A 27,968-nucleotide genomic window follows, 5' to 3' on the forward strand; every position below is an offset into this window, starting at 1 on the left:
GTCATGTTCTCGTGCTGGAGCCGCAGGGGAGCTGCAGACCTTTGTCAACTTCTTTCTCTGTTGTGTGTTTTCTGTAAAATATGTAGATTGGCCACCAAATTTAAATGAACTCATAATTCACATGAAAGTCCTCAAAAAAATCATACAGGTTCTTAAGCCATCTCTTCTTTAAATAGTATCAATGGGCTATACGCATTAAAAATATTATTAAAACGTCAATATTACACTGGCCAATTAGTGAAAATAGCCAGAAATTTAAAAAACAAAAAAAAATCCTTGTGTTCACAAAGCAAAGGTGGACAGAAATGGTCGTTCTCCCGCGAAGGGTGAGGAAGCTGGTACCAGCTCTCTCGTGGGTGATTGGGGCACAGGCATCAAATCACACTGTGAGGCAGAAATTTTAATTCTGGGTATTTATTCTAAGGAAATAACCAAAGATATTCATGGAAATACTGAGTGGAATATTCTTGTGTACTCATCTGTAACACTGAAAACTTGAAAAGAATCTAAATGTTGCTTTTCCAAATTCTAATACAGAATTAATTAATGTTATAGTACATCTCAATAAGATTAGAAAGTTTTGATCTTTAATGAAATGGGAAAATACAAATTATCTACTAACAAGTAAAAAAAGCAAGTACAAAAGTATGTTGAGCATCTATTTTGTAGAAACATGGAAAAAAAAGATGCTAGCACTAACATATTAAGTGATTTTTCTCTAGATGAAAACAATTATTTCCTCCTTTATTTGTGTGTGTGTGTGTGTGTGTGTGTGTGTGTGTGTGTGTGTTACAAGTTTTCTGCAGTGTCTATGTATTACTTTTATTATAAACGGTATGGGAAAATTACAAGCGCTCTCCAAATCTTACTCTTTGGTATCTTTTCACTTTATAATTTGATAATTGGCTTTTAACTGTCTCCACCATCTTCAGAAAAACAATGAAGTAAGTAAGAAGAAATTTTACCTTGGAAAAAAGCAGAAACCTTTATTTGTAGGTACAGGTTTCTGAAAATTCGGAAGCAGTTTAGACATGCTTTCAACTAATGTTTCAAAGCTTTTCAAAGATTATCAAATATAGAAATGTAGGAACATAAATCTGAAAAGGTTTTAATTTCTTCTTTTTGCATACAATGGCTCAGAGTTTGTTTCTCTTATATCAGCTAGAGTCTATGATTATTTTATAGGCTTTATATCTTTTAAGCCTCAACTAAGTAACAATGAACCTCCAAACCCAACCCACATTCAGAGGAATATCCCAAACCTTTTAAAAATCCACATTGAAAGGAAAAAATATTTATTAAACCCGATATTCAAGCAGCAAATACAAATGCAAAATAGGGTGATGTCTGCGTGTACACAAGGTTACGAGGATGCCTGCTCGCTAGGCCCTCCAGCCTCCTACCAGGCGCAGGTGCAGGGGGTGGGGGGGTGGCGGCAGACCCTCAGGGCCATTTGCCCTCAGGCTCCAGAAGATGCAGCCTATTCCCCTGGGGGAAGGGAGGGAGGGCTCCCCTGAGGAACTGGAGAGCACACAATGCCACCTGTGGAGTCCACTGGGGGACACACAAGACCAGATAAAGGAGGGATGCGTTTCTTCAAATACTGATGAAGGAAGCAGAAACTTGTGTAAGTAAATCCTCAAATTAGAGGCAGCCAATTTGTCCCCTGGATGTTTCCATCTGTATTTATACAAACCGAGTTTCTGTATTACTAGGTAGACCTGTATTCAGTCGAGGATACTACAAACTCGTAACTAACATCATTTCAACTTATTGTTCAGACTGAACAGAAGATAGAGCTGGCCTGTTCTGCGGCCGATGGGAGCCGCCGCGGGAGGTGATTGGAAGAACGCTTATCCGCTCCAGGGTGGCCGCGTAGAAACCACAGACCCTCCCCTGGGGCCGGTCACACCTGAGGGCAGATCACAGGGCACGCACCCCGGGGCAAAGCCTCGTGGGCTCAGGCCCAAGTTCTGTCAATCATGCGCCTTGTGAGCTTGGGCAAGCGTCCACTGAGCCCAGCAGGGGCTCCCCACCTGCAGAGGAGGTGGAAGTAACAGACCCCCTGGGGCCCTGAGGGAGTTACTCCGTGTGAAACACTCAGAACAGTCCCTGGCGAGGAGCGAGGGCTCCGCGCCAGGGACTTACTAGGATAACTAGGACCCTCGTCAGACAGTAACTTGGATCACCGTCTCATCGGTAGCAAGATGAGCAAGCCTTCTGGCCATCGGCTGGGGAACTCAGAAGGATGACAAGATAACAAGGTGGCTGATGAATTAGAAAAAGGAAAAATGAAGGAAGGGACCCCCCCCCCATCGAGTCCCACGTCCTCACCCCAGTGGTCAACACTCAGCTGCAAGCTTTCAAACGGCCCAGCGGCTCCACGTGGGGACCGAACCCACCCCGTCCCGGCCTCTCACGCCGGTCACACCACCTTACCCGCTGCATCCGCTCAGAATCACAGAACATACATCTGCAGGCCTGTGATAAAATCAACAGAACTTCAAAGGATCATCGTGCAAAGACCCCACTACACTCCACCACAGGCCTGTCACTCCTCCCCGTCACCCCTTGAGCCCAAAGTACGTAATCCCCCAGAAACTGAACCAAAATGTCTAAATGGCTTTAGCTCCTAAACGACAGAGCTGTTTACCCATGAAGGTCAAGAGAAGGCAGCAAACCTCCCTGGCACTCTGCGGCCTCAGCACAGATGGTGCAGAGGTGGCCGCCCTGATTCTCCTCCCACAGGGGTCAAGGGCTTGGCATGGAGGGGAATCATGGAAACGGCACAGCTGAGCGCTGTACGTTCTAAGCTTTCTCAGGATACTATTTTATGAAAACTTAAGCAAAAGGTGGAAAAAGAAATTGTCCTGCTCATGTCGTTATGTACTTCCGCGACAAAGAGGCCAGACTCAGCAGGAAGACCCGGACCTCAGGGCCGGGGTCACAGCGCTTACAGGCCTGGAGTGCCGGTGGTCTTCCGCGCAGAGCAACACCCCTCCGCCGTGCTCCGGGGCAGCTCATTTTATAAAAACTGTACATTTTTAAAAGCGCAGAGATCAGGCTTTCCTCTTTGGAGCAACGCAGAACCAATTCCAAGCCCCCCAGGGTCTGCTGCTATAGAGCAAGACCTGCCCTTCGACCGCCCCCCACCGTTAAGGCTCCGGACGCACACAGAGGATAACTGTAAACATTTCCAAATAGTGCGGAAGCATTCTTCGAAGGAAGCACCTCAGTCCCTCGCTGTACAAGCCAGCCATCGCTCAACGGCTATCCTCAGGAACCCGGTGGCACCCAGCGGGGTTAAACTTTTTAATGATCATCTTAAGAAATGCAACACTGCTCATTTGAACGAAGCGTGTCAGCACACAAATCATGAAACGATGATTCCGACCAGGATTTCTGTTGGTTGATTGCATAAGCCATACCTCTCGTCGCTGAAACAACATCTCAAAGGCAAAACAATGACGACATGACAATCTATGTAAATCAAGAACTGCATGTGGGTTTATTTTACATTTGAGAAAACAGTGGATTTAATTGTGTGAACCGAAATGTACTGTACAATATTAATGATAGAACATCAAAATGTATAATTAATAGTGCATCGCTCGCTCTGTTTTCATTTATTTATTTTCGTCTGATATACATGCATCTGGAAAGATGCAGGTTGCAGTAAAATTTCTCTATTTAAATCAAGCTGCAGGAACTAAATTTTATTCAAAAATTGTGGTTGTACACTATATACACAGAAATTTAATATAAAATGACAATATAAAAAGTTAAAAGAGAAAGCATACAGCCAGAAGGTACAAAGAAAGTTGAATAGATTAAAATGGGACGATATGTAACATACAGGAGTTTTTAAGCTGATGCCGGCAATTTACAAGGAAAGGACTCCAACATTTGCCCCATTTTTTTTTTCATTTACCAATGCAGCACGCTTATAGAAAGGTCAGCTTGTACCAAAGCTTACATCTGTAAATAACTATAAACTGCAGTATTTTACAGAAAAAAGAAATAGCATTTTTACACATTTTTAAATAATAGCTTGCATACTTTTTTTTTTTTTTTTTTTTTTTTGCCAAAAGTGGCATTTTTTCAGCATCCAGAGGGTTTGGGCATAGTGGCAACTGGGGTGTTTGTTGTCGCTGCTGTTAGTTTTTGTTTTGTTTTGTTTGTTTTAAACATGTGAAGTTGTGGCTTCCTAACCCCGAGTCCTAGACAACTTTCTATTTTCCAACAGCTGCATGCATGCTTCCTTCACAAACCAGTTCTGCATATAAAAGCTCGTTTTTTAATTATTAAATAAGTTTTGTGTCTGACACAGCTTTTGATCTGAATGAAATGCCTTTAAGCCTTTTTTTTTCTTTTTTCTTTTTTTTTTTTTTTTTGAGTGAAAGGCACAGAAATGCGATTACAGTCCTCAAAGGGTTAAATTTGACACTAGGAGGTTCTATGACCTTTATTGTCATGGCAACTTTGTAATTTTAGGACGTCTTTTCTCATTGTTATTTGTGTCTTTCTTTCCTGCTAAGTAAATGTCTCTGAGTAGTGTGCCCCACTATTTCCTACAAAAGAGAGCTGAACATCGAGAACAGATGTTGAAAATAAAGGTCAGACTTTGACTCACGGAAAAAGAAACGGAACATGCACAATCGGACGAAGAGCATATAAATATAACTACAAAATATGTGTAAGAAAAACCAAGGTCCAGACAGGCAGTCAGCAACAAAGGGCAGGCTGATTTCGGAGGCTCAGGCCAGGCCTAGTGCAGTATGACGACGTTTAGTGCAATGTGCCACGGGCCCGCGCGCGGACCCGGGGCTACTGTTTCTCCAGCTCCGTCACGTAGATCAGGTGGTCCTCGGGGGACTTGCCGTGGGTCTTACTAAGGTGCAGTTTGACTGCGTGCTTGCTCGCGAAAGTCCGGTTGCAGAGCTTGCACTGGAATGTGGAGCCCAGATCGTCCTCGGCGGCTCCCACCGGGCCCAATGCTTTGTTCGCCAGGACTTTGGAAACATTCTGCTGTTCTTGAATCTGATTCAGTGGCAGCTTGGAGAGATCCTTCAAGCTGAAGCCTAAGTGTGTCTCTAGATGACTGATGTACGTGGAAGCAGTTCTGAACTGAGAGGCACAATCGTTGCAAAAGAAAACAGGATGCCCTGTGTCCAGGTTCTTCAGGAACTTGGTCCCCCCTGTCCTCCGCAACTGGTACTTGACGTTGGCCAGCCAGTGGCTGATGGTGGTCATGGAGAGCCCGGTGAACTTGGAGATGTGCACCCGCTCCTGAGGGCCCAGGTCCGACATGATGTACTTGCCCTCCGGGGTCTCCCGCAGGCTCGAGGCGAACTGGGCCTGCAGAATGAGCAGGTGCTGCGGGTTCCAGTTGGACTGCCGCCCCTTCCTCTTGTGCACGGGCGACAGCTCGTCCACTGCCTCCTCGAAGCTGCTGCCGTCGGCGTCCGACTTCTCCGACACGGTGGAAGGCGTGGAGGACTTGGGGGTCAGCCGGCCCGTGAGGTTCTTCACCATGTCCGAGATGTCCATGAGCGCGCTCTCCCGGAGCGGCGAGGACACGCCGTCGGCGGCGCCCGGGGCCAGGGCCTTGCTCTTGGACTTGGTCAGGTCGATGGGCTGGTCGCTGTTCTCGTAGCAGTAGCGGTCCAGGGTGCCGGGCGGCTTGGCGGGCGGGGCGGGGAAGGCCGGCTTGTCCAGCATGCTGGTGCTGATCTTGTAGAGCATGGCCAGCGGGTCCAGCGAGGGGCTCACGGGCCTGGACACTTTGCCCAGGTGGGTGTTCATGATGGACTGCAGGGCGCTCAGCGGGTTGATGAAGGAGGGCTCGGGCGAGTGGTCCGTGATGATGCCCAGGTTGTTACAGCCGTTGGTGACTTTGGCCTTGAGGGGCTCCGTGCCGTTCGGGGTGTGGGCGTCCACCGCACCCTCCTTCTTGGTCTTCCCCGCATCGGCTTCGGGGCCCTTCTTCTGCTGGGGCCTGCCGCCGCCGCCCAGGTCCTCGGCCCTGGGGAAGTCTTTATTCTCCTTGGCCGTGGGGGACGCGGCCTTGGCCGGCGACCCCTTCTCCTTCTCCGCCGGCCTCTCCTCCTTCTTCACGCTGACCTTGCCCGTGACCTTCTCCACCAGCTCCTCCATGGCCGACACGTTGCTCTTGTGGGGCGGCGGCGTGAGGCTCCCCGGGGAGTGCAGGACCGCGCCGTGCTCCGAGGACAGAGGCTTCATGCTGCTGGCGTAGGACGCCTGCATCTGCACGCTCTGCACGGTCGGCAGCGGCTTCACGGTGCCCGGCAGCTGGTAGGCGGCGTGGATGCTGGGGTAGCCGCCCCACGAGGGGGCGCCGTTCTGGGCTTTGCTGATGGCCGTGGAGACCGTGTTCTCCAGGGACTTCAGGATGTCCACCCCGCCCCTGGGGCTGTCGTCCAGGTCCTCCTCGCGGAGGTACTGGTAGAGGGTGGTGGGCTCGAACTTGTCGGCGGCGTCCTCACCCTCCTCCTTGATCTGCTTGTCTGCGTCCCCGGACACCGCCGGCAGCGCCTTCTCCTTCTCGGGCTCCTTCTTCTCCTCCGAGGTCGCGGACCCCGAGGGAGAGTCGGGCTGCTTTTTGACGTGGGCGGCGGGCAGCCGCGTGTGCGTGGTGGGGGGCAGGGGAATGGACTGGATCTTCTCCTCCACCATGGGGTCCAGCACCAGCTGCTTCCCTTTCTTGGAGGCGGAGGTGGTCACTTTCAGGAAGTGGCCGGTGACCATCATGTGGGCGGTGAGCTGCTGCAGGGTGTCGTGGGAGCTGCCGCACTCCATGCACTTGAGGATCTGGGCCTTGCGGGCCTCGAACTGCCAGGTGTAGCTGGCCCCGTTCTGGTAGCCGTAGCGGTTGTTGGGCGTCACGTACGGGTTGGCCGACTTCTGGTCCTTGGCTGACTCGCTCGGCGCCACTTCGGCCGTGACGCCCGCCGGCTCGGGGGAGCAGGGGGCCGCCAAGTCCTGCAGCGCCCGCTTTTTGGTGGAAGGGACCAGCTTGGTGATGGCCGGCACCGGCTCCTTGAGAGGCACTTTCTGGTAATGCTTCGTCTTGATCATGTGCACGCTCAGGTCCTGCAGGGACTCGAAGGAGTGGCCGCAGTACATGCACTTGAGTACCTTCTGCGCGTCCTCCTTGCCCTCCATCTCCATCAGGGAGCGCTTCCTGGGCTTGGACCACCGCTTGGTCTTCTCGGAGTCCTTGTCCCTGTTGTTGTCGCGGTAGTGCCCCGTCTCGTTCATGTGCACCGTCAGCTCCACCAGCGTGTCGTACGCGGCGCTGCAGTCTTTGCAGCGGAACTTGCTGGCGCCCGTGAACACGGAGCCGTACAGCTTGTTATTCTGCCGGTAGAGCTGCACGGTGCTGAAGAGGCTGGGCTCGGGCAGCAGCCCGTACGAGGACGTCTGCTGCAGCGTCTTGGCTAGGGCCGCCTGGTGCCAGTCGTACCCGGAGCCGCCGCTGGCGCTGGTGCCGGTGCCGGAGCCGGAGCCGGAGCCCGAGCTGGGGGTGCTCGCCGTGGTCCCGGTGGCCCCCGCGGTACTGGTGGGGGGCGTGGCGGCGGGGGTGGAGCCCTCCTTCTGGCCGGCATCGCTGTTGCCGGTGGTCGAGCCGGACTTCTTCAAATCCAGAGCCAAGCTGGACCAGCAGGACCCCGAGAAGAGGTTTGCATACACGGCCTTGATCTGGGCCAAGCTGTCCTGGGGGTAGGAGACGCCCTCCCGGCCCTGGGCCTCCTCTTTCTCTTCCTTGCAGGAAGAGCTCTTGAAAGGGGCTGGCTGGTCGCTGCTTTCGCTGAACGGCGACCCGTAGCCGGCGTCCTGATTAGTCGCGGTGCTGATGGGGGAGTTCTGGTAGCTCGGGGCCTCCTTGAGCTCCGCCTCCTCATTGCACACGAAGTCGCTTTCCTGAACGTCCAAAGGCAGCCCATCCTCCTCCACGTTTTCTTCATCTATTTCTGCTGCCTTCAGTTCTTCCTCAGGAACGTAAGCTAGGAGAGAAAAATGGAACACCGTGAGGAGACGTAAATCATCTCCAAGGACGCGGCCTCCCCAGCAGTTAGATGATCTTTAAAAAGATGTTTCTCAGCCGAGCTCCCAGGCTACAAGGCTACCTCCACTTTATATATCTACCCCTTCTGCAGCTCGACGGCAGGAAACAGGTTTCCACCAAGAGAATCCCCCCTCCTACATGAATACATTTCCACGGAAGGGCGGCGTCTGTGCTCTTCTTAAAGATGTCAGTGTGGCCGTCACAGCTGGGTGGGAAGGGAAGGGACCCCTGCCCCTCCTCATGCAGGCTCCTCTTTTTGTAAGCAGCGGGGGTCCCTTGTGCCTCCCCGTGGCAGGGGGCAGGGGGACCTGGTTGTCAACTTCTAGGGCAAGATAATACAGACAGTATTCTACGGCTTCCATAAATAAAAACGTTCCTCAATGGCAAGCGATAAAAATACTCTGGTCTCCCCTAAAAAGGAGAAAGCGACGTAGCCCCACCAGCGCCCCCCTGCCTGGATGGAGCAGAAGTCTCCCACAGGTGACACCCGACAGGGGTCAAAGAGCCACGTCTGTACAAAGCGGCATTATTCACAAGAGCCGGAAGGTGGAAACAACCTAAATGTCTGTTGACGGATGGATGGGTGAACAAACTGTGGTTTATACAGACCATGGAATATTAGTCAGCCTCTAAAAGGAAGGAGATTCTGACATATGCTATGGCATGGATGAACCCTGAGGACGCTACGCTCAGTGAAATAAGCCAGACGCAAGAAGACAAATACTGTAGGAGTCCCCTTAGATGAGACACCTAGAGCAGTGAGGCTTACAGACAGGAAGTGGAACCGTGGTTTCCAGGGCCTGGGGGAGAGGGAGGAATGCAAAGGCGGTGTTTAATGGCTTCAGAGTTTCAATCTGGGAAGACGCAAAGCTCTGGAGGTGTATGGTGGGTATTGCTGCATAACAGGGTCAATGTACTTAATACCACTGAACCGTGCACTTAAAAATGATTAAAATGGTAACTTTCGTGTTACGAATATTTTGGCACAATAAAGCAAATTTTATTCTCAACAAGGCCTATAGTATACGCTACGGTGGCCCGCTACAGCCACAGCTGCACAGAGGGTGACTTCTCGGGGTGAAGGCGGCATCTCCCAGAAAAACTCAGGATACGGACAGCTGTCCCAAGCAGGGGAGGGATGGACGGCACATAAACCGCTAGACGGAATCCGACCTTCTACTGCAACACATTTTAGACCCTTTACTATGTGACGGATGTTGTCAGTCCCCAAGGGGACATCACTGCCTGCACCTCTTAACTGATTTGACCAAAGCACACTTTTACTTCTTTTTCCTTTTTTTTCCTTTTTTTTTTGAGGGAACAATTAGCGTTCCGTCAACTACCTGGGAAATTTGGGGTTAAGATATTTCCAGAAAGGCCCCATTAAAATGCACTGATACGACCTGAGAGGGTGTCTCATTAAGTAGAATCACTCATTATCACGTTATCAGCACCAGACCCCAAGGGAACGTGCAGAGAGCACCGCGTTTTCAGGGACAGTGATGGAGAGACAGAGAAGGAGGTGGCTGCCCAGAGGGCGGACGCGGGCAGGAGGGAGACACACGGGAGGGTCTGCGCCCACACGCCGAGAGCTCCAGGCACGATCGCTCGTGAGCACAAGTGAACACGTGGCGAGTGACAGCCGCTCCACGGGGCCCTTCAGCATCCCTGCCCACCCCCGCTTCCCCTCGCGGCCGTCCCCACGCCTGGGTGGCAGCATTGAGCGACCCAGGCACGCATGTCCACGGTGTTTCCCAGCGGAAGGCAGAACTGCATCAGAGTCCACTAACGAGTCGGGGAATTACAGTCCGTGAGTCCTGTGCCGTCGCGGGGGACTCGCTGCCACACCTCCGGGGTGTGTTTGTCACCCACCGGTCCTCACTCTGCGGGTGGCATCTCAGGGCCTGGAACCGCACGCACATGACTTGCTTGGCAACTGCCCACCTGCATGTCCATGTCCCAGCAGAGTGGAATGTCATCAGGCCCTGCTGTATCCCGGGCCTGCCCTGCTCCCGACAGAGCAGCCTGCACCTGGGGGCCCCCAGGCTGAGCTCAAATGCCTCCTGTAGGCCACCCCCAGCCCCAGGGCGACAGTTACTCCTGGAACCACACAGAGCAAACCCCGGCCTCCTAAGGGTCACTGGTTTCTGCCGTTCCCTCCCTTGGACACCCGTCCCCCGTTATCCAGGAGGTGGAGGGGGACCCCTAATGTGCCTGCCTTCCTGGAGCTCATCTCCCAGGGGAGACAAGAAGCTGGGTGAGCAGGCAGCCAGGGGAGCCCCAGGGCGGACCCGCCGGCATCCCCTGCCCCGGGCCGAGCATCCCCGCGGGGACGCGGCCCCCAGCCCCCCTGCCCAGAGCACTCCGGGTGTGACACCGTGCTCTCCGGGGCCAGGGCGCCGCCGGCTTCCTCCACCCGCCCTGCCTGTCACTCTTGGCCGGTCCCTCCGCAGCCTCTTTCCAGCCAACCTTGACTTCTTCCGTGACTCCTCCAGGGCATGCCCGCAAGCACTGGACCCACGTCCACCTGCAAGGCCACTGGGTGCAGGCCCTCGGCTCTCCCGCCCCGTCGGGGGAAGCTGGCCTTCGCGATGCCTGTAGTCTGAGTCCGCCTCACGGCTGGCACATAGAAGGGGCCCCAGCTGCTGTGACCGGAGTCCGTCGCGACGTGGGCGTTCCACAGGCACCCCCAGTCAACTTCGTGCAGACACACGACTGCCCCTGCCCCCTCCAGCCCCCGCCCCAGTGACAGCCCACTTCCTCCTCCTGAGCTGGGAGTCTCCTGACTCAGCTGTACTGAATCACCCCGAACAAGTGTCCACGCCAGAAGAGCGACGGCTGTCCTCAGTGCCTCCCGTGGTCCAGCTCCATAGCCAGCAGGGCCCCTGCCCTAATTGGGACCCTCCAGGCTCTCATCAGATGTGCAACAGCCGCTCAGCTGGGCGTCTTGCCCTCCTGTCCTGCCACACTCTTTCTTCCTCCACAACCCCTGAGCTAAAATCGCTGTTAGAGTCCACGAGCTGCACAGGGGGCGCAAGTCCTCACGTGCACCCCTCCCTCCGCCACATGTCCAGTCCCCACGCGTCCTGGTCCCAGGGGGCACCCCACCCACATCTCCACCTGGTGACGATGCTCGTCCTCAAGGGGAGGCTCCGATGTCATCGCCTTCAAGATGCCTTTTAATCCCCTCCCAGAGTTCATTCCCGGAAGCATTAAGAGATGTCTACCTGTCTGTCCTCATAATCAAACCGTGAACTTGCTCATTCAACTAAAATTGCTGAGTGCCACCCCTGCCTACCTCCCCCAGCTGGGCATTTTCTTTCTTCACCCTATTTTAACCCTCACAACCCTTCAAGTTAGCATCCCTGAAAATGCCCATTTTGAAGATGAGAAAACTGGTCTTGGAGAAGTTGACCGACTTCCCCAAGGTCCCAGAGGAGACAAACAAGGATTCAAAGGTGGGTCACCTGACTCCCAGCCGGAGGTCAAGCCACTCTGCCAGCATCAGGACCGAGTTACTTTCCTTTGTCTAATTAGCATCTCAATGCCAACAAACACTTTGAGTAAATGCTTGTGAATGAATTAATGACCCCAAGGTAATTCTTTTTTTTTTTTTTTTTGGCTGTGCTGCGCAGCATGCAGGGATCTTAGTTCCCTGACCAGGGATTGAACCCATACCCCCTGCAGTGGAAGTGCAGAGTCTTAACCACTGGACCACCAGGGAAGTCCCTGGCCCAAAGTAATTCTGTATCAGTGTTTAGGACACCTCTTATGTGCTCATCATACTGTTATAATTGAGAGAATCTCAATGAAAAAAGAGTAAAAGGAGAGAAACTTTTTGACACCCTTTGGCCCAATAATTTTACTTTTGGAAGGATAGCCTCAGAAGGTGACATGAAATACAGAATAAGCTTCATGCACAAAGATGTCCTTTATGGTATTATTCCATATAAAATTCGCCACTACCTGAATCTTCAACAATAATTGGTAGTTAGGTGACTTTTCATTTATTCCTAAGATGCAATATTATTCAAACGTTTAAAAAACTATGTTTTAATGACAAGGGGAGAGGCATTCAATGGAAAAAGCAGAAGACAAACCTATTCACAGTACAACGGAAAAATTCTTTTCGAAAATGTTACTAGTGGTTTTTTTCTAGGTAATGAATATATGGGCTTGTTGACTGAAGTGGCTCTTGATCAATATCTCTGTTTTCAAAATCTTCTTCAGTGTTTTCAATTCAACAAGCACGGATTAGCCATTTCACACCATTTCTGGAATGAAATAGCTGGAAACAGCCACTAGCCCGACGCTGGGAATTAAGGAGCCTGGAAGGGCAGGGCCCAGCCTGGGGGAGGGAACGTGGGAAGGGCTTTGTTCGTTGTTACTTTTATATTTTCTAATGTTAAAAAGTAAGAGGTGGGAAGAACAATGAAGGGGTGCAGATGGCATTAGGGTTCCTGTAGCAGAATTTCGGAGGCGCCGAGAGTCTGCCCGCACAAAGGCCGCCTCCGTCTTCCTCCCGGCCCTGCTCCTGCATCCTCACCTCCTTCAGCCTTCCCTAGGGAGGAGGGTGCCAGGTCCCATGGACAGGAGGCGAGGTCTCTCCTGAGACCCACAGTCCACCAGCTCAGTGGTCACTGTGCTGCATCCCTTTAGCCTTCCACCAGCACGGTCGCTGTCCGTTTCTAGACTCCCAGGAGTCCTGCTTTCACCACACCCTCCTCCACTTTGTTCATCCTGATGCGCTGAAGTTCTTTGGCTGCTTTACTATTCTACCGTGTACTTTTAGCTCAGTGTGTCTATTTTTTTAATGAGTGAACTTTTCAATTCTAATTTACAAGGGGCACGAGGAAACACAGACCTAGGGGGCAGCTGGGGGCCATCTGTCTTGTGTCCCCACCACTGGACACCCATCTGACCCCAGAGTAGTTTTCCTGCCCCACCGCGGGGGCACCGGGCCTGGTAGAATCAGCGCTGGAAGGAAGTGCACCCGCCTCCCCAGGCAGCCCGCCCACGAGCACTTCCCTCCCGCTTCTCACGCCACCCTTCCCATCACCCTACTCGGCAGCGTGCGTGGCCACGTGAGGACGCAGCTGATAACAGATGCTAACGGTACGAGGGATTCCTTTACAGCCGTGCCTGAGCCCCCTCTCCCTACCCCCCAACCTCTCCCACCTTCCAAAACTGGGCTCACATCCTGGAACCAGAGCCCTCAGAAGGATCCAGAATCTACCGGGTTTCACTTTAAGAGTCTGGGCCTGGGGCAGGCGGGCAAGGGCTGTGCAGGTGGAAGTTCACAGACCGGACCCCACGGTGCCTGGAAGCAAGACCACTGGGCGCCTGGCTTCAGCACCACGAGGGGACACACCCGAGACACGTCCCCCCTCAGCCACATCTGTCCCACACAGTGAGGGCAGGAGCGACCGCAGGCGTGCAGGGGGTAGGGATGGCGTTCACCGGCTCGTCCCCGTTGGGTCCACGCTATGGGGCCATTGCTGTGGCTCCCTGTTGAAGGACAGACCCCCATCGTTAGCGGGACCTGAGGACAGACTTACAGAAGGGACAGACCCCATCCTCCAGGCCTCAGTTTCCCCAACAGTGGGGCTATAGGAAGTATTCATGGAAATGGCAGACCACCATCCTCATCGCCAAGCCCCCCTCTGTGCTTGCCGGCCCCTCCTCCCCATCTCGCCCTGCAGACAGACCGTCAAGATGAACTCGGAAATGCCCACGATGGGCAGTCCTCCCACGGCTGTCAGCGGGCGCCCCCCGCGCAGCCTCGGGCCTCACAAACCGTTGCTCACATCACATAAATGGGGACAAGAGGAACAAAACAATGAGCTCTCGTCCCAGGGGAAGTGGTCCCCTCACTGGCCCTTGTCGCTGTGTAGCAACCAGACGTGAGATTTGGGCCGATGGATTCTTCGGGATGGTAGCCCTTGAACTTCTGCATCACCCAGGCCCCTCCGCCTTCCTACAGTTTCCCTGATCACAGCCACACAGAGGAAGGAGTGGGAGGTGGGAACTCATACAGAGCAGTTCCTGGTTAGGCTCTTCCCCAGGCCCCAGGGGGCGGGCCCTGGAAATAAATGACAAGAATCAGGTTGGGGAAATTTGTTTATCCAAGCTCTCTTTTCCTCATTAGCACACGCAATTGAGAGCTGGCTGTGAATGAGGAAAAGGGAGATTCAAAAGTGACAACTATAAAACACAGGTCGTTGGTCCCTGCTTGGGCACTGGCTTACAGTAAATACCAAACTTGGCTATTGTCTTGCCACCTGGTGAACTATACGATCATACCAAATTACATGTTTAGCTGTATCAAACTAGGTTTTCGACTGGCAAACGTGATACCCACGAACAGATGGCCATTACATCAAAATATATTTACAATTCACAAAAGGGGCTTACACACACCTTGGTGATAAATGAACAGCTTCAATTCACTGTAAAATCTTGCAAAACACACTTTCTTCCAAATTTATCATCGATCACTTGTAAAGTAACTTCACCTCTGTTACAAAGAGAGCAGGTGGGGGTTTGGTGGAAGAGGATATTAGGAAATAAAAAATGCAGAGAAAGCACCCAGGTCAGAGCCCATTCCGCGCTACTCTGAAAGGACAGCAACATACAAGTGGGATGTACGTTAATTTATGGAACTAAGTTCTAAATTTTTTGCAGAAAGGTTGACAACCTGCCACGCAAATCTGAAAGGCCCCTTCTGCTGTGATGCAGGAGGAGCAAAAATATTTCTATCCCTCTGGCAAATTTCAGTTCTCTGGTACCAGTCGCTCACGTACCAGTTTGCTAAACCATCCGATTGGTAACGATTATTTCTTTACCTAAAACCCAACAGAGGCCATTTTTTAGAATTGTAGAGTCTGTAAATAAAATGGCCTATGGTTTTTACCGAATTCTAAGTTTCATTAGAAATTCACAGGTAACTTCTTTAAAATAAATATAACATCTTCCCTTTCTCCCTGCCCCCGAATTCAATTTCAAGTTATAGGGGGGAGGGTGTCCCCTCCCATTCCTCCCAGTGAGCGCCTCAGGTATTAATCTTAGGCCTGTAGTTTGTTGCAGTTACAACAATGTAATTTAACATTAAGTGGGAAAGCACAAATTAAGGGCTTAAACCTCAATTAAAAAGACTGAAAACTTTCTGTGATTTTCAGCAATGTCAGGAGGAAAAAGGAGAGAGAAAATATATGAGAATCTTGAAAAATTAAAAGAGAAGTTAAAATGAAATGAAGAGCAAAAGCTAAATAACTCTTGTATGAACCTAAGAAAACACGCAGCTATTTCACTACCAACGAACTGCATGTTAATATACGATGCACAAATTAAAAAGCCAGCCATCCCCAAGACATGCGTGGCCAATGCCAAGCATGGGGAAATCCACGTTTTCGGTTATTGCCTCTTGGTTTGGGGAAGGATATACACCACGCTAGGACAGTCTGATGAGTCTGGGTCTACAGACCCAATATTAGCCAATTAGGTCCCAAACCAGGTTCCGACCTGGTATTTTCTACCACCTGAAACGAGAAAAGACTTTTGTCAGATAGAGTGACGGATGACATTTAGAAATCTGGAGGGGAGATTTGGGCTTGAAATATCTCTTCAAATGGCTGAAACAAGAAAAAAGAAATGTAACTCAGCACACATCGAACCCCACGCAGGGCTTACGTCTCAGACACGTGTCTCCAAGTTCAAATCCAGCAGCCCATTCTCGTAAACGCACAGGGTAAAAGAAGAGAGGAAACATCAAGTCTTTGGGGACTGGGGTGTGGATGGGAACAGGGCAGGGCACACCCCTGCAGCTGTCAACAACACAGCAACTATTAACACAAAGTCAGGAGGACTTTTGTCTTTAAATATATTACAGTCTATATAAATTATGTACCAATGTGATCCACCGAGAGCCAGCATCCCCTTCGTAATTACTGCTGCACTTGGCTGGAAGCTTAATACAAGGTCACACGTACCTGACTTCCTTGAAATCCCCTTAATAACAATAATGGCGTCTGAATCAGTTACATCCACACTATCCTATCAGAAAGTATCGTTCTCTTATCATAATAATTGGGTTTATTCTTACTATTACCAGTGAATTCTCCCAATTGCTCTCCTAGACGCTTTTTTGGAAATTTTGCCGAGGCAGAGGCAGAGAGCTAGAGAGACAGAGAGACTTGTCAAAACTTTCAAGCTCGGACAGAGTGATTACTTGTCACGCTCTTTCGTTTTCAATATAAGCTACAGTGTTCTAAAAGTTCACATGGGTACAAATATACCAAAATACATTAAAATATTTGTAGAAATTTTTATTGTTAGTGATGAAACTGAGAACAACATACGTCACGAAGTGAATGAATACAACTGTTTAGTCTAAAAGATCTGGATGAGAGCAGCTACTGAATCACAGAAGACAGAGTCAACTCAACGTCGCTGCACCTTCTCTGCTAAAACCCTCAGCTCCCCTCTGCCCTCACCTACCCGCACCCTGCGGAACGCTGATGAATGAGTAAGCCTGGAAATGGTAACTGGGGTATGATATCCTCCTTTTACGATTACTTCCAGAAAGAAATGACATTCCTCCCCATCAAATAAAACAAAGACTCCAAATCATCATTTCTGCGACTGCTTTTTGTGTCAAAACAGCTTTGCCGTCACTCCCCCCGCCCCGCCTGAGCCAAGCGCGCGGCGTGGAGCGTGACACAGTGAGCACGCGCGGCGTGTCCTGCCGTCAGCGGGACAACGCGCAGAGCAGCTGTGCCGGCCTCGGCGTCAGGACGAGCACAGGCCAGGCGAGAAGCCACCAGCCTCCACGTGGGTGCGGGTGTGTGAGTGTGTGCAGGTGTGAGCACATAAAAGCCACAAAACACATAGACCCCATCAGCCCCGAGATGAGAACAAGACAACTGGATCTTACAGTTAGACGTCACTTTTTTTAAACAGCTTAAATCTTGTTAATATTGTTTTGCCATAAAATGCGCCTTCTAGATGCCAACGTGTCCCTAAAGACGTGCTGTCATCCCGAGTCACATAAAATCCCGTGCGTTCTGATGCACGTGGCCAGAGGGTAAAGTATACGGTCCCTGCTAGAGGTGAATCTGACACCAACAACGTGTGCCCCGGTGGTTTACGATGTAAATACCCACATACTGTCTGGAAAAATAGGTTCCTCTCAAATTGTCATTATACAATGAGGCACGTGCATCTTCAGCGAATTAGATCGATTCTTTTTCTCAACTACCAGCCCAAATTTTTTTAAAATATCTTTGCCTCTTTAAAGAAAAGAAGATTTGCTCTGATATTCAACAGTCATTTGAAGAAGGGGGAGAAGTGACAGCTGTCTTTGGTTTTTAATGGCTAAATGGAATAAAGTTCCAAATTCCCCGGAGTCTGAGTAACCCTGGCTCTGAGCAATTAGAGCCAGGGTTCCTCAGACAGATGAGCAAGAAGTGTGGGTGCCTCACTGAGAGAGCAGAGCCACAATAGAAGAAAGGCTTCCCCCGATCATGATTTGCTTTCTAAAAGCCAGCTTGAAATCTATCCTTTGCCATCCAGCAGATACCAACTTGCTTACTCAAAATGGCCACTCACACAAGGTAACTGGCACCCATCCGTACCTGTTCCTACCTGATGACAACACGTCCCGATGAAAACTGAAAAACGTGTTCTTTCAATAAAAGATGCTCAGCTTCTGCCACGCCCCCAAATTCAGATATCTGGAATCGTTCAGGTATTGGCACTGAACATAACAGGCCAGATGACTAATGTTTCCATCTTTAACTGACTTGGATTTTAAGTAATAGCGTCTAGACAGAAGAAAGGTAGTGATACTGGAAAAGGCACTGTATGAATATAGCATTTTAGTGTGAAAATATGTTGAGTGACCCACATTAACACACTTGAATTTACAAGGGTGTTACAGCACGCTTGGCATACAGAGTAGTCCTTTGGCTAGAAAAACTGATTTTTCTGGAAGCAGGGCGACAGGTATAGGATATCTCGGGAATTGAGTTCCAGTTTGTTTTGTTTTGTTTTTTGCGGTACGCGGGGCTCTCACTGTTGTGGCCTCTCCCGCTTTAGAGCACAGGCTCCGGACGCGCAGGCTCAGCGGCCATGGCTCACGAGCCCAGCCGCTCCGCGGCATGTGGGATGTTCCCGGACCGGGGCACGAACCCGTGTCCCCTGCATCGGCAGGCGGACTCTCAACCACTGCACCACCAGGGAAGCCCGCGTTCCAGTTTCTGAGGAAGGTTAAACAGCACTAGCAGTTCAAATAAAATGGCTCTTCCTCATACGGACAAGGAAGGGAGTAAAATGACGTTTCAGACAGAGAGAAAGCCATTCTAAAAGTGGATCATTTATAATGACAGGGAAACGCAGAAAAGCCAAGTTCTCTTCCCTCCCTCTAAGTTTTCGAGACAGGGGTCTAAGAGGTGTCCTAAGAGCACCCTGGGGTTTTACTGGCTGAAGATAACCCTTGCTGGCAGCCCATCAGGGAGGAGGAAAGAGCCTGCCCCTACTCACCTCTCCCCCGCCAGCCAACCACACCCCTGCCTCCCTCCCTCGGCATGAAAAGAGCGTGTTATTAGCAGAGGTCTGCTGGGGAGGCCGGCACCTCGTGCTGGTGGTTCTCCCGTGATCCTAATCTCCAAGATTTACCTGCTTTTCCCCTTCTATCTGATAAACTATACATTCCAGCATTCTCATTAGGGTTCCCATCACCAAAGGGAGTGGAGCTGAATCAGTCACGGCCCCCTCCCCGCTTGGCTCTGTCGAGGTGATTTCATTGAAACGTTCATTTCCATCCCTGCTGGCAACATCAGAATGGAAGTATTTAACCTGTTTCCATTACTTATACAAATTACCATGATGGGGTAGGACAGGCGTCAGCATCGCGCACGCAACTGACTTCCACACATTCTTTACAGGAAGCGTGAGAAGGAACATTGCTAGATCATATTATCCAGACTCGATAATGTTCTCCCTGTTACCAGATTCATTAACTTGGCACACTGGCATTTCACTTGCTTTCTGTGGAAAAATTGCCGGGCTAGCTGGGCTCATTTAATTTGGAGAAGGAAAGCTTTCTCAGCGATGATGTTTTGATCAGGTGCGCTAAGAAGGCGGGGAGGGGAGGGGGGAGGGGGAGGAGGGAGGGGCAGGAAACAAGCCGGGGAACAGGAAACAACCTTGTCGAAAATGTTACCTTCCTGATGCCAATGATGAGAGCGGAGTCAGTGAACGACGCCGGTACTCAAAGATGGCTGTCACTTCAGATAGACACCGGCACGACTCACCTAGACAGGTGACACTTTGGTGCAGCTAAATCCTGCTGCATTATTGAACACCTGGAGATGGGGCTCAGGCAGACTGCGGGTCTGGGATGCCTGGGGCACCTGGAGATGTGAATTCAGCAGGTGGATGCATTTCACTCCCCTTCTGCATCCTTAAGTGAGGCTGGGGATACAGTCCCCTGGCTACAAAGACGGAGGAGGGGCTGGAGTCACAGTCTGGGTTCCAGCCTCGAGCTTTCTTCCCTTTTTTTCCCCTGAGATCCAAAGCAGGGGCTAGAGCGATGCTCCCAGTCATCAGGGGAGACTCGGGGCCCTTACACCAGTCATTCTTTTCCTGGTTAGAAATCTCACGGAAACAATTCCTGGTTAGTCTAAAGACATTTCCTCTTCTGATTTCTTCTGGAGTCCAAGGTGCCCTGAGTCAAGCTCGAGACCGCACCTCTAGAAGCTCTGGCTGCGGGTGGGAGTCCCGGAGGACGTACAAGGTTCGACAGCTTCTAGGAAAAGGTTTGAAAACAAAAGATTCCTTCATGGAGCATCAGAAACAAATTCTATTCCAGCTGTTCTCCCAGGAAAGCCTTCCTCCATGAGCCCAACTGAAGGAAACTCAGCCTCAACTCCACCTTCTCACTTGGTTTCCGTGTTTCTCTCTTCCAGTCTGTCTGCTTTGGTTCTGTTCATGAAACTGCTTGGAAAGAAATGCCGGGCATGTTTAAATCACTGAGGGAAAAAAAGGGGGGAAAGAAACTATTCGGAGGGAGAGAGCACATACGAAAGCCCATCCAAACGACCGTGTAGGAGTGGATTGGAAAGAGGATATCAGCAAAGCCAAGCAACACCTAGAAAAAAGGACGTTTGATGCTAACAGATCTCAAACCCCTGCAACCATAGCACGAAAAGGAAAGAAGGGCATTCATGTAAATATATTCTCTGTAGAAAGGTGAGGGGCCCACTGCGATGAGAAGCATCTTCTCCATGACAACACTGAAGTCCAATCTCAAGTCGGAATGGAATACATTCTGGAATAATGATCCACCCGGATGGAGAGAATGTCTTTTTTTCAGCACACTAGAAACTTATTTGAGGGGACGGATAATTATACTATTATTTTTAAAGACATAATTTACTTGTTCTTGGGTAAACATTTCATACCCACAGAATATCTGCTTGACCGGCACTATGCTTTGGATTAAAATGTCATTGGATAATAACAGGTAATATTTATTGACCACTCTCTCCAGACCAGACACTGTCTTAAGTGCCCTGCATTTATTAATTGTGTTAGCCCCTCACCAGCTTGATAAGGGGAAGGCCTGTGTCTGCTCTCCACGTCCACATGAAGATACTGAGGCACAGAGGCGAGGGGAGCTGCCCCCCGAGCACGGGTGGCAGCAGGTACTTGCCCCAGGGGGTCTGTTTCAGAGCCAGGCTCTGACATGCTCTCAGAGGGCCACGCATGGGCCATTTCTAGCTGCAACTCAAAGTGGCCTGAGTGTTAAACGAATTCTGTCTTCAGAATGTGCTGTTTGTAAAATCAGGTCTTTATCTACCCGAAGGTCAGCAACATTGCTCTCGGGCTGCTCTGCCTGAACGTCGAGGGCACGGGACCAGCCGTGATCGGCTACAGGCGAGCCTCTCCTCAGGGCCTGCCGTTCACGGGATGCCTGCAAGGGCCCCCTGGAGTCCCTTTCCAACCACGTGGGCCGGCTTGTCATAGAGACAGAAAGTAGAACGATGTCACCCGGAGCTGCAGGGAGGGGGATGTTGGGAAGATGATGCTTCGTGGGGACCAAGGTTCAGTTTGAGAAGATGAGAAGTGGAGGAGGTGATGGCCGCACAACAGTGGGAACGTCACTCATGCCACTGAACTGGACGCTTCAGATGCTAACTCTTACACACCTCTTACCACACTTAAAAAAAGGGGGACGAAACAAGAGAAGCTGTTTCCCACTACGCCCGCCCAGGCCCCTCCAGTGAGTCCCCTCTGTACCTCCCCACAGCTTCCCTCTGCTGACGGGCTCCGGCACGGCCCCCGCCAGCCCTCTGGGACCCTCCCTGCCCGCACAGGCGGTCACGGGCCTAGCCCCTGTCCCGCGCCTGGGCCAGGGCTCCTACAGCAGCAACGGCATCCTGGGGGACCTTGGCTCCCAACCGCTCTCTCTCTCGATGCCTGGAGCAAAATAGCTGCTCCATGACTACCGGCTCGAGGAAGGAATCAGAGGGTGAGGAGACACTAAATGTCACCCCAGGCCAACCGACGCAGACAGATGCGCTGAGGACGCCGCTTTGTTCGTACGCACGGTCTCCATGTCCACGTGGCCCCATCACCTGGGAAGCAGAAATAACTCTGCTTACCAACCTCTGGCATACAATGCCTGTTCAACAATCCCTTTTAAAGAAACCATACTTCCACTACGTGAGGCGATCAAGCCTCCTTCCTCCGAAGTTCTGAAGGCCCTCACAGCCGACGGCGAAGAGGAACCACCTGCAACGGGGATCATAAAGGGAAGAAAACGGGGAGGAAAAGGGAGAAAACAGCACTCCAGAATCCTGTCTCACGAGATCCATCTTTCCTGAGTTGTGACTCCCGTTAAATCAGTAAGAATATCTGTCAGAGATATCCCGCTACACCATTTGGCGGATGTCAAACCTAAATAAACCAGATCAGAAAACCGGCAAGTGGCAGGAGAGAAATGAATGGGTACTGAGCAGCCTCGCTGTGACTCGCTTGGTTTCCTTGCTGATTTTGGGGGGAGGGGGGGAGCATCGTGGCAATCACCGCAGTCATTTGCAGTACTAATGTCCAATTCAGCCTCCTTTCATTCTCCTGATTTAGGTGGTCAGAGTGGTTTCGTAGCCGACACAGGGAAGCTGTGCTGCTTAGCAGGCTGTTTAATGGGAAACTGGCAGTCTTATTTCTTTCCTAGATTTGGTTTGTCACTAGGTCTCCATTACATGCCACTCAGCTTTGATGTCTTTGGACAGGACTGATCAAAAGATGTCATTTGACCTACACAGCATGGCAGAAACTTGGAGAAGTCTCATAGAGCGACACTCTGGCTGTAAATAAAATGACATTATTATTTCCTCTCTCCTATCATGTAGAAAAGCCAATTATGGTAATGCACTGCATGTCAATGAAAATACAGCAATCTTTTTGGAGCAGCGGCTGCAGGCATCACTACTGCAACTCTCCTTCTGGGAAAATTTGCCCACTGGAAAATGAAGAGGAAGGAGGTGATAGATGTCTTCAAGACGGTTAATAAAATCCCGGACAGCCAAGAAAAGTGCAAGTCAGCAAAACAATTGGAAGTACAAAATGCAAACTGTTAAGTTTCCAAATTATCTAATAATTTAATCTTCAGTGATTTATATGCCAACACCCAGACGGCCAGGATCATGTCGTGCATTTCTGAGCGTTTGACTGACAGGAGAAGCGATTTATGGTACTAATAAACCCTTCAGACCCATGACTTCTTAAGGATGCTGGCTGGGGGGAGGGGAGGAGGGCCTCTAAACTTGTCCCCAAGATTCATTTAGAAGTACAGTCATAAGGTGGCATCCTGCCTGCCCTGTGTCTGCAAGATGAGGCAGAACGTCACACAGGATGCTGCATGGTCATTGTCCTAGAATGCCCAATTTTATGCATTTCCACATGTGCAAAATGTTCCCCATCTTTCTTCTACTCAAGCCCGTGTCACAACTGAATATGCATACAAAAGACCTCCCCTGCTTTTAAGAAGTGAGTGCGCATTGGAAGCACTGCTTCCCCCCGAGCTGCATCTCTGTTAGAGGGCCCAAAGCTGCTGGAGGACCAGACCACCTTTCAGCGGGAGGCCAGCATCCATCAGCGCAGGAAGAACCGTGCCCCCTCCTCCCCACTCCTAGTGTTTCCCCCTCATTCAGACACAGGAAGCCTACTGCTTGCCACGTGCTGCAGGACCCACTGGAGATGCTCTGCCATTGTGCTCTGGAGGCCGTGAGCAGCCCTCCACCTCCCCAGACCCCACCCCCGCATCTCACTCCGTACAGCCTTCCAAGGCCACCCTGCCATCAAGTCCGGGTCAGTGTGGCAGCTTGACCCCAACGGTTTGCATGTGCAATGGAGTCTCCTAGTTCCTTGACCAACCCATGCGTCCAAAATGCAGCAACAACTTGGGTTTTCTGTTGGCATCATTTATTCAAATCGGGAGAACGCAGCTCCTGACCAGCCCATGCAGGATTATGGGCAGAGCTGCAGTGTAAAATGAGGTTCCTCCGCGGGGGAAATATTTGAATATTTCTATAATCATGGTGTATATTCAGGTTAAGAAAAAGTGGAGCCATGCAATTACCTTCCACTGAAATCAAGAAAAAAGAGGAATTTTCAGAGCCACTAAATCCACAACAGGAACAAAAACTTCGGGGCTGCGTCAGAAACTTTTTCAAATGCTCTAATTGCTTTGGGCTAAAAAATGTTAATTATAAGTCATTTGTAAGCACACATTGCAACCACATGTCACCCCACCCCCGCACCTCCGCAATTTAGTTTTGGTGCATAAAAAGTGCAGATTCAACTTAGAGCTTCATTGACTTTTAGTAACTTTGAATAATACTCTTATGTCAATAGTGCCAGGGGCGTAACAAGACTTGACATCTGCAAGGCTCCACATTATACGGAACAGACTCGCAGCAAGTGCCCTCCTGGACTCAGCACACAAGTCCTGCAGGTGATCCGTGGGGGCCGCGTCTACTCTTCCTGACTCAGGCACTGGCACTGCAGTCTGCAGGTGGGAACCAAAGAAAGTGTAAGATTTTCCATTTCAGCCCCACGTTTTGGTTTTCAAAGGACGTGCTTAGGTTTCCACAGCATATGAGCCTGTGACTTGTGTTTCCTGTCATTCTGGTGTGCTTCCTGATTACTATTACTTCCAATAACAACTATTACTAATGACCACGTGGAAATCCAGATACACGTTAGATTTCTATTCACTGAACTCCAGGCGATGTCGGTAAGCAGCTCATTCGCACGTTCAGCTGCCTTCCTATTGTACTGGGCCCTGTGTTTATTTCACAGGAACAAAATGAAAAGGGCCTCTGGATTCTTACTGTAGCATGGAGTCCCACTATTGTCTGTGATCTAGAAGCCAATCGATTGCTTTTTAAGTCTGGAGGGCTCCTTCAGAGAGCTACGGCTTGAGCCACAGTATTCCTTGCTTGGAAAGAGAATTCAAGAGCAGGTCAGTGAGCTAACTGCAGCAGCCCCGTGTGCAAGGCCCTACCTCGGACTGCACGTTTTGGTCTGTCCCATGTCCCACGCACTGGGTGTGCTTCACGGCCTCGTGCTCTGTCACCCTCCCTGTAACCCCTTCTGTGATGGGAGAGCACCAATCATGTACCAGAGCGGACTCTGCCATGTGGGTTCAGGACATCATAAATATGGGTGGCCCAGAGACCTGTGCGCTGATAAGATGCCAACATCACTCGCTTTCAGAAAGAGTTTCCTCCTGATCTCATTTAATCTGGAAGCTGGAAGACTCGGTTCCTTCTTTAAAAAAGAACACTTTTGAAAACCAAAAATGATTCCTAAAGCACAGAAGAAAATAGGATCTAGTCTTAAGCACCCTGGCAAAGCATATTTCAGTAAATATAAGTGCTTTATTGCCTTTTAGGTGGGAATTTGTGGGTTTTGTGTAAGGAAAAAAATTACTAGATTCATCATCAGACAAGAATTTCAGAGTTACTTCTGCATTTCTAAGTTCTGAAGGCGTCTCATCTTGAGATGAGAGGGGATGAGATGGGGGAGAAGCAGATTTATCCACTGGATGTTTCATTCCTTACCCCAATATTAAATTTTATGTGGGGACTCTAGTTTAAAAGCTTCACATTTTTGTGTAATAAAAAAGAAATACAATATCGTGTTGCTGTGCGTAGTGACACTTTATGCAGGAAAGAAAACCGTTCTCCTTAGCTATTCTTTGAAATACGACCTACGACGTCATTTAATTTTTGAAAACCCTAAGGTCATGTAACACGCTTTCTCTGTCATTTGTAAGTACATTAACTCAGTGGCCATACGACAGTGAAATTATGATAATGGGCTGCTAAAATGGATGGGGCAGGCACTGCATTTCATGTTAGCTTCAAACAACCATCAGAGCACAGCTCAAATAAAATATGACAGCAGAAAAGCATGGAGTTTACTTTTCTTAAAGTGTTTCTACTTAGTCAAGTACACAAGCATGACGAGTGAAAGGGACCCACCTTGGCGGTGAACTGCAAGAAAATAACCCCACTGAGAGATAAATTTCTCATAAAAAAAAAAAATCCTCCCTTAAAATCACAGATGTCACATGAAGAGGAATGCAGAGGTCAAAGCAGGCTTCTTTCCAAAACATTTCTCTACCACGGGCCAAGATCTGGACAAGTGGGATCACATTCTGCATGGAAAATTGCTCCGTTAAATGAAAAATATTTTAAAACGGAAGCGCGTTTAATGTATTCATTTAAACAACCTCCGCCCCCCCCCACACACAAATCCCTTCTTTTAGGGACACTTCTTTGTGAACTCTTCCCAAAAAGTAAGGAAAGAAAGAAGAAATAGGAAGTAGACATGTACGTTGCTGTGTAGGGCACATCTTTGACAAGTATCTCTGGGCCAAAGATGCCGAAAGAGTTCATAACCAGAAACGTTTGCCCCTCCACTTCCAAAAAACAAACAAACTGACTTGTGATGGAAGTTTAGGAATGACACTTTGTAAAACACATCTAAGGATGCATGTCCTGATGAGATGATCCTGATTTATTCCCAACATCTGGCATCTATGGAGTTCCCTTCTTTAGTCACGCTAGCTGGCCTCGAGCTTGGACCAGGTACTGTGGTCCTGATGAGTGTTTAGGAGATGCTGCCAGAGGAACCCCACCCACGGCGCAGGCAGTCACCTTGATCTCCGACGAACTGACCAACTACCTATGTATGAGAATGCCAATTCCTTTTAAACAGCCCTTTTCCTTTCTTCTTTTTGCTAGACTTTAAAGAGAAAAACTTCGTCAGTGTAACAGTTCCTGGGAGAACTCTTAAGCATGGAGTTGATGACCACAAAAGCACAGGAACACCATCCGCGTGCAGAAGTTAACTGGACGGCAGAGATAATGCTAAGATAATTATTTTGATAGAAGCCAGCTGAAAGCTTCCGTAGTGTATCTTACTATTCCTGTTAAGGGTGAACTACCCATTTCAGATAGATGCTATTCACGAACATATTTACTGGATGACATTTTGTTTTCTATTTCTTTCTGGAAAATGTTGTCATGAAAGCCAGGGCCTTTAAGAGGATAGCCAGCTAGATAAGTTTTACTACGTATTTCTGATTACTCTACTCTAATCCTATAAATGAGTGATAGTGTGTAATCTTGTGACACAGCATCTCCAGTGTATAAAACAGCATTGCACTTTATAAAGAGAAGAAACACAAAGGCTAGTTGGGACTATTCTACGGTCAGTATCAGCTTGGGCTCCTTGCGACTCTGGAGATGACTGACAATGGGATTTAATGGAGTATAACTACAGTAGCCTTGAGCAAAGATACAATTATAGCTGAAAAGCATCTTAGGTTCCTGACTGCTGCTGGCATCGTGGTATAAATCAACAATTGCTTCTTCCTTTTTTCTCTGCAGTCCCCTCCCCTCCAAATTCAAAACACAGACTCCTCCAGAATCAAAAACTTGGTAAAAGGTCATTTTGTTTTCCTCAATAGCATAAAAATGGCACAGCTAAATCTGACATGCATACGCAAATCAGCTCAGAGAAACACTGATTTTCCTTCACACTGAATTATTGTATCTGCATGAATGTTGATACAAACACCACAAGGAACAAAAAGCACACTCTCTATGGTTTAATTGCCAAGATGCAAACAAGAAACACAGATGTACCGACTACAGTGAGTGTCTCCTGGCTCCATAACTACAGCAAACCAGGTCCTTAACTCATAAACACCTAAATTCGTTTAATCGTATTAAGAGTTCAGGAGGCTAACATTTGCTTGCAAGAAAAAAAGACTTGCCAAATATGCAACACGGTGTCAGAAGAATATATTGATTATGGATAACTTATTTATATTGATATTTAACATAACAAAAAGGTGTATCTCTGTAAGAGGTTAAGAGAGAAGAAAGGAGACTGAAGATTAAAAGCGCAGCTACACAAATGGAAAGGCAGCAGACCCTGCATTTACAGAACCTTCCAGTGCTCCAAAAGGCGCTGTCAGTCAGTGATAAAAGATGAATCTGATTTTGACACAGACGTAATGTTAGTTTGATAGATTACATTCCTAACAAATGAATTCATGCTCTTAATTTAAAAATAAAAAAAACATATGACCACAAGTAATAGAGATACTCAAAATATTTAATGAACCCGCATACTGAGCGGCATGGAGCTTCCTGGAGCGCACAGCCTCGTCGTGGAGGCTGGGTAAAAGCACTGGCTTGGGGCTTCCCTGGTGGCGCAGTGGTTGAGAGTCCGCCTGCCGATGCAGGCGATGCGGGTTCGTGCCCCAGTCTGGGAGGATCCCACATGCCGCGGAGCG

General features: G+C 49.6%; 1 protein-coding gene across 2 annotated transcripts in view; it reads right to left on the reverse strand.

Annotated features, from left to right (window-relative positions):
• Positions 1–3,446: 3,446 nt before the first annotated feature.
• TSHZ1 (teashirt zinc finger homeobox 1) overlaps positions 3,447–27,968 on the reverse strand; it is a 78,061-nt gene continuing 53,539 nt past the window's right edge. For both annotated transcript variants that reach the window (XM_079943088.1, XM_079943087.1), the window contains one exon: positions 3,447–8,027. In XM_079943088.1, coding sequence (XP_079799214.1) covers positions 4,828–8,027 — 3,200 coding nt within the window. In that variant the 3' untranslated portion in view covers positions 3,447–4,827. The remainder of the gene's footprint in view (positions 8,028–27,968) is intronic.

The sequence above is a fragment of the Stenella coeruleoalba genome (assembly GCF_951394435.1).
Source record: "Stenella coeruleoalba genome assembly, chromosome: 14".
In the NCBI taxonomy this organism is placed as follows: domain Eukaryota; kingdom Metazoa; phylum Chordata; class Mammalia; order Artiodactyla; family Delphinidae; genus Stenella; species Stenella coeruleoalba.